This window comes from Lampetra fluviatilis, chromosome 24 (assembly GCF_964198595.1).
Source record: "Lampetra fluviatilis chromosome 24, kcLamFluv1.1, whole genome shotgun sequence".
In the NCBI taxonomy this organism is placed as follows: Eukaryota; Metazoa; Chordata; class Hyperoartia; order Petromyzontiformes; family Petromyzontidae; genus Lampetra; species Lampetra fluviatilis.
In genome coordinates this window covers 4,403,051-4,418,617 of record NC_136298.1, presented here as the reverse complement: position 1 = coordinate 4,418,617, position 15,567 = coordinate 4,403,051, and the positions used below count along the sequence as shown (strand labels likewise).

At 45.5% G+C, this 15,567-nt stretch overlaps 1 protein-coding gene across 2 annotated transcripts in view; it reads right to left on the bottom strand.

Moving 5' to 3' along the window:
• The window catches only part of STIL (STIL centriolar assembly protein), a 29,458-nt gene extending 19,404 nt beyond the window's left edge, over positions 1-10,054 (bottom strand). Inside the window, exons 1-5 of one of the 2 annotated variants that reach the window (XM_078867539.1) lie at positions 9,734-10,054; positions 5,796-5,901; positions 5,038-5,145; positions 2,411-2,526; positions 1,680-1,870 (exon numbers count right to left, since the gene is read on the bottom strand). In XM_078867539.1, the coding sequence (XP_078723665.1) occupies positions 1,680-1,870; positions 2,411-2,526; positions 5,038-5,145; positions 5,796-5,881 (501 nt within the window). In that variant the 5' untranslated portion in view covers positions 5,882-5,901; positions 9,734-10,054. The remainder of the gene's footprint in view (positions 1-1,679; positions 1,871-2,410; positions 2,527-5,037; positions 5,146-5,795; positions 5,902-9,733) is intronic. The other variant, XM_078867540.1, reaches the window with a different exon arrangement.
• Positions 10,055-15,567: the final 5,513 nt, after the last annotated feature.

The following is a 15,567-nucleotide window of genomic DNA, read 5'->3' as shown; positions in this document are numbered from 1 at the left end:
TATTTTATCCCAGTGAGTTTGTATTCTCCTCGGGTTGTGTTTTATAAGGTGCTTAGAGATGACGTGGGATTTAATCTCCAAACAAATGCAAATCTCTATTCAAATTTTTGCCTCTCACGGTACTCGTAATGCATCAATCCATCTAGTTCCCGCACACGACTTAATTTAATCTATCTTCGTTTGTAGTGTACATCCTCTGAGACTTATTAACTCATATGGCTGCAATTCTATCATTTGTCTTGACCACCAGGCATCATTCATTCGAGCAGTGTGACCTGACCAGCCTACATACTCTTAACATCCAATGTGATTCATAATAGAGGTTTTTGGGTCAGATCGCGTTATTTATGAATGTGTCGTAACCCTCACCAAACCCGACACGGCTAAACAGTAAAAAATGTGTCACGTTTTTCAAAGAACAAAATAATTCACTTCATTAGCCCACCGGTGTGTTGAAAAGAGAATCAACAGCATTTTAAAATTTGAGTACGACGTTTCGCTGGTAATTACAATCAGCTTCATCGGGCAAGAATGGTGAAGCTCTCCTGTTGCTCCCGGTCTAAAATTGAGCAGCAGCAGGGTGACGTCATCATTTAAATAATGCGATCTGACTCAAAAACCTATATTATGAATAATATTGGTCGCGAAAGCCTACGTGTTAATCCAATGTGATGTCTAGAACTTATATTCCTTAATCCACGTATGCCTTTTCCCATATCCCAGCATAATTCCAGGTATTCAGATCTCCATGTATTCCATGCATACGTTTTAGATCGTTCCATTTCTTTGTCAATGTGCATATTTCAGATCCACATGTTATCCATGGTGATTATGATGATACTCGAGTGTAAGTTCATGTCAGAGTATATCACTGCTCACACAATTGCTCGATGTTGCTTACATCTCCTTCGGTGGGTCTGAACTTCTGGTTAAGACTCCACATTCTCATGGAAGGGACTAGTGTCTACATAAGACTTAGTTTGATGACGGGGGGGGGGGCTGAAACCCAGAATTTAACTCAAGTCTCTCAACAGCACCTGTGACTAAATCACCTGGAATGCACCCAATCTCATAAGACTCAGAAGCCAAGCAGGCTTAAGCCTGGATCACACTTGGCAGGGCGACAACCATGCAGAGACAGGTTGTCGTAGTACTGCAGCGCTATGTGATGGGCGGCAAGCAGCAGTGCATCAAAATCCAGTGTTGTGCTGTACTTCTCTGCTCCCACATTCATGCTCCCTGCCTTCACCTAACCCGCACTGATGAGAATTACAAAGTATGGTCGAATATCTCCAGCAGCCCACATGGCATGAGGAGACCCTTTTCCAGCAGTACATTGACAAAAGGACTACACAAGGATTATAATTATGTATGTTTGTAAAAATGTGCATTTGCCCGTGAGCTCCTGCCAGCTAGCGTTCAACACTTCACGTGGCCTCAAAAGTGCATAGCCTGGCACAAGCGCCGCGGTGACATCACCGTCACTTAGTGGCGAATGGCGGTTGTTGTTGCTATTGTGTCTAAATCTATATATATATACCTATCTCCCCATTGCTGTTCCCTCCCCATTTACGTGTACGTCCCAACATGACCAATGCAACGCCTCTTGACACGGCCAAATTAATTCAAAGCCCTCACCGAGCCACCAGGCACACATCACTTTTACTGTTTTCACTCACCTTGAACGCGGCCAGGAAGTCATCACGGCTGTGCATGGCGGTTTTATCGGAGCCTGCCCGGGTGGGTCCCACGCACATCGAGATGAGGAAGTCTCCTGGCAGAAGAGCAGTGGGCATCACCATACCAGGTCCACCTGGAGTCTCTCGCCCCGGATCGAACCTATCCACCGTCACGGTGATGCCCTCTTCGTCTGCCCGAGGAGGAGAGAAATTATTTGAGTGTCAGTGCATGAAACGAGTGGTACGGATGGGAAGCTGTGGTGTATGAACACAAGTTAACAAATGTTTTTTGCAACTTTTGTCTTTAACGCTGCTAATTATGATTTCTAACATTAACAGACATACAGCACTGTCTTACGATGACATCTTCAAATATTAACAATGTCTCATAACACGGTCTAATTACGATATCTGTTAACATTAACATTGCCTTATAATACTTTACCATAACATTAATACTGTCTATGTTGAGGACAGTTGATGGCAGTGCAACAACAAATCCATTGCTGTATTTTTATTAATCTTTTTCAGAATTGGTGTCCCCACTCCTGTACAAAACCTTGAACCATAAATGCAATCCATGCAGTGGCAAAACGTTCTTATAATCACCAAACCCTGATTTCAAATTATCGACAATCTACCTTTGCCATGTCTCAGTTTGCCAACTTAACCTTACTCACCACTCCCATATAACCTCCCCCCCCCCCCATGGATGCAGTTCCCATGCTTACCGTTATCGATGGTGAGGGAGCCAATGAGGAACGCAGACTGAGGCTTGCCTCCGAACTGGTTGGCATGGCGATGAGCTAGCCGCAGCGTCTTCTCAAGAATCAGCAGCCGAGGATTCCTTTGGGATAGAGTGATAGGATGTTATCTGTGCTGGGTACTGACTCGGATGGATCAAAATACCAAATTGCTATTGGTAATGCTGGCTATCTGTTCATTTTTAAGACAACCCAACATGTGATTATGGAAACGCCACTCAGACCACCGACCACATAGATGTTAACCACCCCTCCTGGTATATAGGTCGTGGGTTTGATCCCGACCCTGACACCTGTATATTTTGAGTTTGCATATTCTCCCCATGGTCGCCTGGATTTTTCTCCGGGCCCTCCTGTTTTTCCTTCCGCATTTTAGAAACATGCTTTTAGAGTATTTGGTGGCTGTAAATTTCAACATGATAAGCCACTTCGTTGAGTTATCATTTGTAGCCAGGTCACTTCTTAAAAAAAGCTACATAGCTCAGTGGGCCTGACCTGGTAAATATATTTTTTATAGCTTTTTTATAAACCCATGTGAACTTTGAAGATTGAATGGCAGCATCAAATGGATCCACCCCACATCAACTGAGGTAATTTCCTTGCCAACTAATCTAGGAATGCATGAGCAAGAAATACACCGTAACTCTTGTCTCCCTGCTCGAATGAAAAATGGATATATGACTTTCACTAATAACCAGGTAAAAGCCAAAGGATAATGTAACATTTGAAGGAAGATCAAAGGCATGCTGCTCATCTTCTTGGGCAATCCTGAGCCGAGCAGTGGAAATTCCATATTCCCATGATGGGTGCTTGTGTAGTGGTGGTGCGGACGCGCGCCCGCAGTGAGAGATCACGGGGCGGCGCGGGGTGCGTGGTTGGGCACGCGATGTAGGCGTGGTGTTGACGCGCGCGCCGGGAGTGAGAGATTACGGGGCGGCGCGGGGTGCGTGGTTGTGCGCGCTGACACAAGGTGGGAAAGAGGATCGTGGGCAGCGCGCAGTGATTGGTCAACTGGGGTGGGTGCTCTCAGCGACGTCCGCATGAAGGACTATAAAGGGGGACGCGCGGGAGCACTCGGGAAGTTGTTAACCAGTCGAAGACCGAAGACGGAGTTCAGAGGTAGGCCCTGAGACCCCTAGTCCCGCTGTCCTTGTGAGGGCCGGGGCCCTGTGTGGCTCGGAGGCGAGACTGTGGGACCCGTGGTCTGACGTCCCTGTGGACCGAGACTGTGGGACCCAGAGTCGAGACGGACACCCCGGCTGGGTGTGTTCCGAGAGGCTACGGGGCGTAAGAGCCCATGTGGGTGTAGCCGGGGGAACCCTGTGGGTTAAGGCTGGAGTTAGCCACCCGTGTAATATAAGTTGGTGTTAATAAAAGAGTGTGCTACCCGTAAGGTCGTCTCCCGCCAAGTTCCTACATTACACTTGTATCTCAATGGAATGACCCAGTGTACGTTGTGGGCAGCAGAGGGCAGTGCTGTACTTCTGATCTTCCACATCTATGCTCCCCACATTCACGAACAGCCACAACAACCGCTAAACACCACTAAGCGGCGGCGATGTCACTACGGTGCTTGTGCCAGGCTATGTGCACTTTAAAGCCACGTGAAGTGTCGAACGCCCGCTGGCAGTAGGTCACGTGACAGACCCAGGTGCCATGGGTTAACTGACATTCCCGAAACCTGCACTGACCAGTGTGAAGTATGGTCAAATAATCTCCACGATCTGTACAACATGGGGAGGCTCCTCATCCAGCAGTGGATTGACAAAAGGCCTGCACATGCACTGTGTTAAGCACAAGTGGCTGAAATCTGGTTTCAAGTCCAGGAACCTGGTGGTGCTAGCTCAATATAAGATTGAAGGAGTTTAGGAATTATTTCCGTCCCTAACAGACGGCGCAAAATAATTCTCATGAAGATGATCCAATATGCATGAAACTTTAGAATTTAGCCGTGTTTCTATGAGGCTTTTACAGGAATGAATAAAGGCCAAATTGATCAGTGGGTTGCCGAAAACTTTGGAAATCAAAACTAGAGCAAAAATTACTGTTTGCAAATATACAAACGCATATTGCGCTCAAAGATACCCATTGGCTTCCGTACCGCGAATCCATTACTTCTGAATACAATTGCATGTTGGAAAACGTTTCAGAATCCATGTGTATGCAAGATTTATCCGATTTGTTTTTAGGCTGCAACTGGTGTTAATCGAGTAAGAATAAATTTACACTGGTTGCACCATTATCAGGGGAACAACCACAGTGGTGAAATGTTAACTACCTCGCCCGGTATACACCAGAGGTTGTGGGTTCGATCCCAGCCCTGTCGCCTGTATATTTGGAGTTTGCATGTCCTCCCCGTGGTCAAGTGGATTTTTCTCCGGGCCCTCCGGTTTTCCCCTCCACATTTAGAAACATGCGTGAAGAGTATTTGGCTGCTATAAATTTCAACTTGTGAAGCATTTCATCGAGCTATCATTTGTGGCCAGGTCGCTTCTGAAAAAGAGCAATGTAGCTCAGTTGGCGTTAGCTGGTAAAATTAAAAGTATTTAAACAATCAGAAACATCACCCACATTTGTGACAGCTGGGTTCGTACCTGAACTGCGCCATGTGCAGACAAACTGGCTTCCCCTGCGGCGTGGGGTCCCAGAGCGCAACGTTGCTCTGGGGAAAACTCAACGGCATCAAAGCTCCGTTGCCGTTCCTAAAACAACAGAACGCAGAAGCCGGGACCGATGAGCGATAAGGCTGTTTGCATTGCCTCCTCCCCTGCAGCACACCAGGCGTAGTATTTTAAAAAAAAGCTCAGTTAGTGTTGACAAGTCACCGTGATAAATTGGTTGCGACGCTTAAAAGTAAAAATCGTTAGCAGCCCCGAGCCAACGGTGAATATTCCACATTGAAGGTGGGAAGAGCCTCTCCATGGCAAACACTTTTTACTTTGCGTTAACTAGGACTTGATCTTGTATACAAAGTGCTCTTGCCAATAAGGTCTGGAAACTCAACAGTGTTTTGACTAAAGCTATATGAACAGGAACTTGAGTGTTATTCATTTACAGTCCATTTTCTAAATCAACTACTAGATGAAGGCCTCTAGAAGCCATGTCAGTCATATGGGTTATATGACAATATTTCACCACACTGGTCAATGATTGTTGGGGAAGGGGTGGTGGTGGTGGGGGAGGTTGGCATGACCGGTTCGGATATCACTCGCCACTGATATTCGCCATGGCCCAGAATCAAACTCAGGATGCCAGATTCATATCGCTTTGCACAATCAAACAATCAGCGAAATAATTTAAAATACTGTAATATAACTATACTGATTGAAAACATATTAAAATATTGCATTACTTCCTGCTTTTTGACTTGTCCGTTGCAAAGTACGCCGACTCCATGATGGACTCTGGCACGTTTAGAAAGCTCACCGGAATGCTCATTGTGCTGCAGTAGCACGCACCTGTGAAAGACAAGCGATTTAAACTAACAAACTCAACGACTCGCCGAGCTCCATTTGCTCCAGTAACATTTTCCGGCTTGACAAATTCCATTTAAGTTGGCTTTTTTTTAAGTTTGCTTTTTCTTCTATGCTCAAACGAGCATTGACCGTTGCTCATCTCATAAACGCTGGCTAATTCCTCTGTTGGGGGAAAGATTTTTTTTTACAGAGGAAAACTACTGACTCTCTGCAACGTGGTTCTTGTTTTATGGTCGTAAGATGAATTTATGGGCTGAGCCGACACACCGACCAGAATGTTTCCTTGTATCTTTCCATAGGGAGTCGAATGCTCTGCCCAAGTCGTACCAAACTAGTTCGTAACATAATATTGCATGGCATAATTCAACATGTTAGTGGAACCTCATAACCTACCACAACAATGCTATCAAGGAAAACTATATACAGATTTGTAAGGTAACTGTAACAAAGACAGAAAAAGTTAAACTGAAAAAGAATTACAATAACTTAAATTAAACTGCTAAAAATCTAATTTTAATCTCACCAATCTTAATTTAGGAGCTTTCGTGACTGCAGGAATTATTCTTTGGTTCTTTTCGGTTAAGTCACGTCTAAAAATAAAATAATAAATTAAAATAACATATTACGACGTTTCGATTGCAACACAAGCAATCATCATCAGGTATAAAAGAAATAGCATTTTTTTTGTTGCTATTTCTTTTATACCTGATGATGATTGCTTGTGTTGCAATCGAAACGTCGTAATATGTTATTTAAATGTATTATTTTATTTTTAGACGTGACTTAACCGAAAAGAACCAAAGATTAATCTCACCAATATGAAGTTATTTACAATGCTCGCCATATTGTAAGTTATTAATAACCTAGGTATGTGCCTATTGATGTGAAAAATATTTTTCAAGTGAGACCATGGTTTAAAAAAATCAGCAACGTACAAAACACAGTATAAACGTCAAATTTTTCAACAAAGAACATGACAGTAGTCTATACATTTAGGCATTTCAAACATATTCATATTACATTCAATACCGAATTGAAAAGCTAACTGAAGATTGCCCGAGACATAATATTTTCTAAACCGAATTGCAGACACCATAATATATTGTAAAAGAGCAGCAGCACATTTTAAAACAGACCTAAGAAGACACAGGCCGTCTCTTTTATCCAACACGTGTTTATGTACGTAAGGATTAAAGTGGCTTTGTCAAGAACCAAATTTGGGCTCCTGTCAGAGCTACGTACACATTTAGCAGGTGTCAACAGTCACCCAAACGAATTGGGCCCCACATTTAGCCTAGACGCTGGAATAACTGTTTCTGCCGAGGTCAAATCAGTACCAAAAAAAACTGCAGGTTAACGATGTCAAAGCAGTGAATTATTTTCTTTACGTGTGCGCACACATAAATTCAATTACGCTTTTCAAGCGAGCATCTCTCTCTCTGTATGCTCAGTCTGGAAAATAAATAAATAAGAAAAGCACCGAGGCACATTCCCCAGAATTTTAACTGCGTGTGGGTTTTAAAACGCAAACGGCTGTAACAACAGCTGAATAAACAAATACGGCACGCAAACCTTGCCCCAACGACGCCGCCAAAATCTAGGCCTGCGGAGTCCCCCACCAAACTTCACGGTGGTGGCGAGATGTTAACTACCCCGCCTCGTATACAGAAGGTCATGGGTTCGATCCCGACCCTGGCGCCTGTATATATGGAGTTTGCGTGTCTCTCTCTCCCCGTGGTCGTGTGGATTTTTCTCCGGGTCCTCCGGTTTTTGCCTCCACATTCAGAAAAGTGCGTTTAGAGTAATTGGCTGCTACACATTTACAAATGCTAAGCCACTTCGTTAAGCAATTATTTGTGGCCAGGTCGCTTCTGAAAAATAGCTATATAGCTAAGTGGGCATTACTTGGTAAAAAAAAGGTTATTTTAGACTCTAGACCGCTGAGTAGCCCGGCATGATACCTTAAATATACAGCTAACAAGATTCTCGCAAAAAATAAGCTGCATTATGTAAAGACATTGTTGATATATATGCAGATATGGGGCAGTTCCAATCATTAGGAAGCCTCATGGTTACATTTTCAATCTCGTCTTAAACAATACACATAGGGAGCATCTATATTTTCAGAAAACATGCCATATTTACGAAGTCAACGGTTGGACACGCAATCACGAAATTGAATGCACCATCATCGTCATCCCAAAAAAGTGGACTATTTACTTTTGAATTACAGTCCTTAATAGCTGACATACTAATCCTAACTGGAAATCCGGTTCATAATTAAAACATAATTTTACCATATCCTTAAAGTGTCCGAGATGTACATCCGAAATCATGGAACTGGAGATATGCAGCAGCGTAAACTCGCATGGGGTCCCTTGCCCCCCGCCCCAGCCCCCGGTGGCCAAAGCTACGAGTTGGGGTCCCTCTGACAATTACCATGAGACATGGATTCAACAACAGTGCGAAAGAATAAAACACTTGTGTAATGATGTGATTAGGCAAGAGAAGCCGCGATATAAAGCAGCCTAAGTGCGACCGTGCGAGACAAATCAAATATTGGGGTCCCCACCTTACCGATTGCCGCACCCCCTGAGCTGATAAATGTCGTTACGCCACTGGAGATACATAATAACCTTTAAATTGTGCTGCTTATAATAGTGGAGATACATTATAGCCTTTAAATTGTGCTGCTTATAATAGTGGAGATACATCATAGCCTTTAAATTGTGCTGCTTATAATAGTGGAGATACATCATAGCCTTTAAATTGTGCTGCTTATAATAGTGGAGATACATCATAGCCTTTAAATTGTGCTGCTTATAATAGTGGAGATACATCATAGCCTTTAAATTGTGTGGCCTAGAAGAGAATGGCTGGCACCTCTGGCTGTTGACAGTGATTGACTTTTGACATTCATGGACTGTGGAAACTCAACAACATAAAAAGTAATTGTTTGCACGAAACATTAGTCTGACAGTTTAAGTAAAAGTCCTAGTTTTTTTTCCTGCTCAAACGAGCGTCTGGGTGGTATACTGCACTGAGTGATGGAAATTACGCAGTCCCATGGGATGATTAGTCTATGAACGTGAAGATCCCTGTCAACTTCCTTCAAAGTGATAGTCATGTTATCAAATACACAGCCTACGTCAGCTACATTGTGACAGTATCGGAGAGCATTACACACACAATTACACAATGTAAAGGGTTATACAGTATTAGTGATAACTCAACGTACATGAGCCAACGTGCATACATTATAAACAGAATGACAAATATTTGTAGAACATATATGAACGTCTAAGCAGAAATTTCACATTCTAATCACGAGCCCGAGTCCATTCCAAACACAATTACACTATGCCACACAGCACTGTTAATGTACCTTTACATTGTAACGTTGGCATCTTAAGAGGTCAACGTGGTTTTGCAACTCTAGGACCAATTGTGGACATTCCACATTGCTCTTAGGAGAGCCGGTTATTCCTCGTGATATTACACGAAACCGCATACGCAGTAGAAATAAACATATAATTGTTACTGTACCTGTGATTTACAATTATGACAGTCTACTGTGTAATATTACAGTGTGACGGGTGGAGCGGTGGGGCAGTGGTTATAGCATTGCATATAGACATGTATTGTACATCTACGAGCGATGTAGGCTAGTCTTCATGCTATTATGTATCCACCCAAATCAGACTACTTCTTGCATTATTATACGCAACTGAACACGCATTTCCTTTAGTCTGAAGCCAACAAAACAGGCATTTGCCGCATAAGCACGAATTCAACACAAGCAAACATTACTTACCCTGCTGCAAAGTGGTCACTTCACAAACATGACAATTACGGCCACAATTCAAACAATAACAAATAGCAGCGGCCTCGCCTCAGACGTAAAATCCGAAGCCTGCCTGTCGCCTGAGCCGAAGCCTCGTTAATTTCTAAATCTCTTTTGCGTAATGCCCCTTAAAAGGCGTACAATTATTGCCTTGTAATTTACCGCGGAGCTAGAAAGCGTTTAGACGAAGGCCGAGGGGGACGACTTTGCGCTGAGGGCGTCAGCGGGAGGCGCGGCGGTTTAAGCGCAAACAACGGCGCCTGGAGGCGGCAAGAGGTGGCGGGGGAACCGGATCCCGTTGACTTCAATGGGGCCCGTAGAAGAGACTGGGAACCGGATCCCATTGGCTTCAATGGGGCCCGTAGAAGAGACTGGGAACCGGATCCCGTTGACTTCAATGGGGCCCGTAGAAGAGACTGGGAACCGGATCCCGTTGACTTCAATGGGGCCCGTAGAAGAGACTGGGAACCGGATCCCGTTGACTTCAATGGGGCCCGTAGAAGAGACTGGGAACCGGATCCCCACTGGCTTCAACGGGGCCCATAGAAGAGACTAGGGAACCGGATCCCGTTAACTTCAATGGGGTCCATAGAAGAGACAGAGGATCCGGATCCTATTGGCTTCAATGGGGCCCGTAGAAGAGACTGGGAACCGGATCCCCACTGGCTTCAATGGGGTCCTAGGATGAGACTGGGGAACCGGATCCCGTTGACTTCAACGGGGTCCATAGAAGAGACTGGGAACCGGATCCCATTGGCTTCAATGGGGCCCGTAGAAGAGACTGGGAACCGGATCCCGTTGACTTCAATGGGGCCCGTAGAAGAGACTGGGAACCGGATCCCGTTGACTTCAATGGGGCCCGTAGAAGAGACTGGGAACCGGATCCCCACTGGCTTCAACGGGGCCCATAGAAGAGACTAGGGAACCGGATCCCGTTAACTTCAATGGGGTCCATAGAAGAGACAGAGGATCCGGATCCTATTGGCTTCAATGGGGCCCGTAGAAGAGACTGGGAACCGGATCCCCACTGGCTTCAATGGGGTCCTAGGATGAGACTGGGGAACCGGATCCCGTTGACTTCAACGGGGTCCATAGAAGAGACTGGGAACCGGATCCCATTGGCTTTAGGGGGGCCCGTAGAAGAAACTGGGGAACCGGATCCTATTGGCTTCAACGGGCCCGTAGGAGAGACTGGGAACCGGATCCCATTGGCTTCAATGGGGTCTGTAGAAGAGACTGGGGAACCGGATCCCATTGGCTTCAACGGGGTCCATAGAAGAGACTGGGGAACCGAAACCCATTGGCTTCAATGGGGTCCATAGAAGAGACTGGGGAACCGGATCCCGTTGACTTCAACGGGGTCCATAGAAGAGACTGGGGAACCGAAACCCATTGGCTTCAATGGGGTCCATAGAAGAGACTGGGGAACCGGATCCCATTGGCTTCAATGGGGTCCATAGAAGAGACTGGGGAACCGGATCCCATTGGCTTCAACGGGGTCCATAGAAGAGACTGGGGAACCGAAACCCATTGGCTTCAATGGGGTCCATAGAAGAGACTGGGGAACCGGATCCCATTGGCTTCAATGGGGTCCATAGAAGAGCCGTCCATAAATGACGTCACGCACCTGGGGGGGGGGGGGTCAGACATTTGTGACGATGTGTGACGAGGGAGGGGGCGGGTTTGAGAAATGTGACGTCTCATAAAAATGCGCATCTTTAAATAAATACTAGGAAAAGTACCCGGCGTTGCCCGGGTGAAAAATATATTTCTTAATAACCTTACATATATACACAGATGAAATAAATAAATAAAGTTGAATAACACTAAATCGATCATTAAACCACTTTAAAGGTGACGGATAAAAAAACTGACATGCCTATTCCCATCGCGGGGCACGGGACGTGCCTCCCGGCAAATCCCTCGCAAGCGAGCGTACATAGACGGACAGACATTTTTTGAGTACGACGTTTCGCTGGTAATTGCATCCAGCATCAGCGAAACGTCGTACTCTGAAATGGTAATTGTTGTGGTTTCACGCTTCAACACACCGGTGGGCTAAAGCAGTGAACTATTAGTCTTTTATCAACGTGACACTTTTTTACTGATTGGCCGTGTCGGGTGGTGGAGGGTTACAACACATTAATAAATAAGGCGATCTAAACCCAATAACGTTGTTTATGAATAATGGTCGCGAAAGCCTACGTGTTACAAATTGACTCACTTTACTTAATAACCAGGCTACAGTCTACATTATAGACTGCCAGTACACCCACCCAGCTTAATAACCAGGCTACAGTCTACATTATAGACTGCCAGTACGCTCACCCAGCTTAATGACTATTTGTACAGTCAACATTTAAAGAATCGATTCTTGGCGCGTCGGGTTTAAAAGTAATTACACAGTTGTTTTTTCATTGGTATGTAATGTTTGAAAGTTTTCAGAAGATTTTAAATGTATTTTCCCCCCGGGCAACGCTGGGTATATCGAGTTTATACCACAAAGTCGTCGCTTGACACGGGTGGGGTGTCGAGGCCTAGTACCGTGCAGAGCCTCCGGCCTCGCCTAGATTGCTCACCCGGCTGAGGCTGGGTACTGGGGCCGTTACCCCCCCCCCCCCGCGCTACAATAATACTGTCTAATCGCTATAATTTTATTATCTACCGACCCTATAATAGTAATTGCACACATTGGGGTGGGGGGGGGAGTGAAGAGGACGTGAAACTTTGATGAATTTACCTCAGAGTCGCGTGTTAATGCATGCGCATATTTTTAACGGGAATTAAAAATGGCGTCCATCCCGCAGCGAATGCGTCGCTACCCGTTGCCAGGAGCAACCGCCGTGGTCCGCGCCGGTCGTCCAATGAAACTGCGTATGGTCCGGCGACACACAGACAGACAGACACACACACAGACAGACAGATTTGCGATTTTATATATATAGATAGACAAGACGTTCTACTTAATTAAATAGACTTTTTAATAAATGTTTTCTCCTACAACATCAGAGTGCAGCGCCACATTAAAAACGCACTACAATGACAATAGTTTAAAGCGATTTGAAGCATGTTTTATTTGGGGGGGGGGGGGGCAGAGCTTTGTGACGTCATATTTAAGAGGGGGTCTGACTTTATGTGACGCCGTGTGACGAGGGGGGGGGTCAAAAATCGTCCAAAATCGCGTGACGTCATTTATGGACGGCCCCAATGTATGATGATGTTTGTCAACCCCTTATCAGTGCCCGACCTTATTACAGACCAATTCAGACCTTATTGATCACCCCCGTGCCCTTATAAATCACAACGTTCATCATACAAAGTCCCATCACAAGGGAGAAACACAAATTTACAAACAAAAAAAAGCGCCCGTATTGAAACGGCTGTACGCCGTATGGACCTGAAAACTCAATTTCCCTGTACAAGAATATGGGGTAAACCGTCTGGCTTGACAGCGATGTGTTTGAGTTCCGAACGAGGCGTTTATTATTGGTACGGGGTGAGATGCCCAGGATGGTAGCAGCAGCAGCAGATCCTAGAGCGGGGGGGGGGGGGTAGGGATTCGTTTGATGGTGGGCAGATGGTTGTGGTTGGCGAGGGAGACGCGTCGACCCCCCTTGACAGCTTGCTCGATGTCCCTGCCCGGTGTGTTCGATGGCAGAATGTTCACCAGAATGGGGACGGCCCACACAGGGATTGGTGTCGGTTGCGGTGTTCCCGTTGCAATGCAATTGAACGTCTCGCAGCCGCCTGTGTCCGCGAGCTCCGTCGATGTTCGCTGATGGAGAGGAGACGACGTGGGACTTCTGCTGCTGCTGATGCTGCTGCTGGTGCCAGACACAGAGGCAGCAGCAGCAGCAGCTGCTCGAGAGATGATGGATGGCCGTGTACGCACAGCATCTGGATGGGAGCCTTCCTCGCAAGTCCATCTCTGGCTCTGGGCGTTGCGACCGAGCGATGCGAGACGTTGTGTGGGGAGACACGGAGGACACGGGGGCCGGAAGATCTCTTGAGTGACAGATGAACACGGATGGCTAAAAATAATTTCCACATACCTACATAACTAAAGCCCATCATCCCGTCGCGGTCGATAACATGAGTACATACCTGTCAACCCATACGGTTTACCCGTATTCCTATGCAGGGAAATTGAGTTTTCAGATTCATACGGCATACAACCGTTTCAATATGTACAGACAGATATTTTGTCTATTTGTTTGTGTTTCTTTCTTGTTATGGGACGTTGTAGAGTGAACCTTGAGATGTATAAGGGCACGTGGTGACCAGTAAGGACTGAATTGGTCTGTAACAAGGTGGGCACTTATATTCTTGGTTCTTTCGGTAAAGTCACGTAGAAGGGAAATAATACGTGACTTTACTGAAAGAACCGAGAATACGAATCCCTGCAGTCACGAAAGCTTTAAATCAAAATTTAAGGTGGGCACTGATAAGGGGTTGACAGGTACCACTTATTGGGGTGAGTCAACAGTGGTTGTCCTATGGAGAGACTCGTCCCCAGACATGGGGAAATGTGGAACCCCCACCACCGTCTCAAAGAGTTGTGACACGGGAAATGAGCAATACAGCCTCAATGCTCATCTGAGCAAGATCTCGCTTTGTCGTTTGACTCGATGGAGTCTGGGTTGGTGTTGTGTGCGGTGAGTGTGCACGTGCTCCTACACCAGGCTGGAGTTTGCGGTGTCTCTCTCTTTCCGTGGTCGCGTGGATTTTTTTTTCTCCGAAACCCCCCGTTTTTCCCCTCCACATTTAGAATCAACATCACGCGTTTAGAGTATTTGGCTGCTATAAATGTCCACGTGATAAGCCACTTCGTTGAGCTATCATCTGTGACAGCCAGGTCGCTTCTGGGGAAAAATACGTTAACACGTGCGTGTGCTTTTTTTTCGATTAAAACAAAGTTTCGTTTGATTTGTTTTAAGTAATTTGTTTACCTTTCCTATACTTTTCACTCCTATCGTATTTTGTATTGTTTGTTATGGTAACGTTCTGACCCACCCCGACTGGACATCTGTGAAAATAACTTTATAGCTCATCGGATTCCTCCATTATAAATAAATATTCTGATTCAGATGACTCCGCCACCGAGTAGGATCAGCTGAGCGTCCCCCCTCCCCCAGGCCGTTCCTGCAACGTGGGCCATGAGGAAGACTTCAAACACCGGTTCCCATTCACTTCAATAGAGGCAGTGGCGTGGTATCTGCATTATGAGCCAAAAGTGACTGCTCTAAATGTAATTAAAATACAACGTTGAACGTAAATGAAAACATTTTCATGGTTTTTATTTTATTTTATTTACAACGCGTTTCAAATGAAGTTTTTGTTCTTTTACATTGTTGTTGAAAACATATCTCATGCTGGTTGTCAAGGGGGCCACCAGGTGGCAGGAGGGGGGCAAGCCACCACCCCTGCCCCCATGCGAGTTACGCTACTGAATGGAGGCCATATACATTCATAAGGAACCGGTTCATATTTGATTTTTAAAAAGCCCAAAGGAGACTAATGGGGTCCATTGGGTAGACTGAGGAACCAGATTCCATTGCCTTCAATGGGCTCCACTGGAGAGACTGAGGAACCAGTTCCCTTTGACGTCAACAGTGTAATGTTTCATAATACGTTTTTTTTTTATCACGTAAATATATAAATACGTCGTTAAACCCGCCACCACGCGACACAGTCATTTAGGAAGGTTTGTCACGTTACAAAACATGCTAATTCGTAACTAGTGTAGTGTCGTAGATCTCTTCTTCCTTCTCCCCGAGACTTGCGTGAGTGCGGGTGACGTGTGG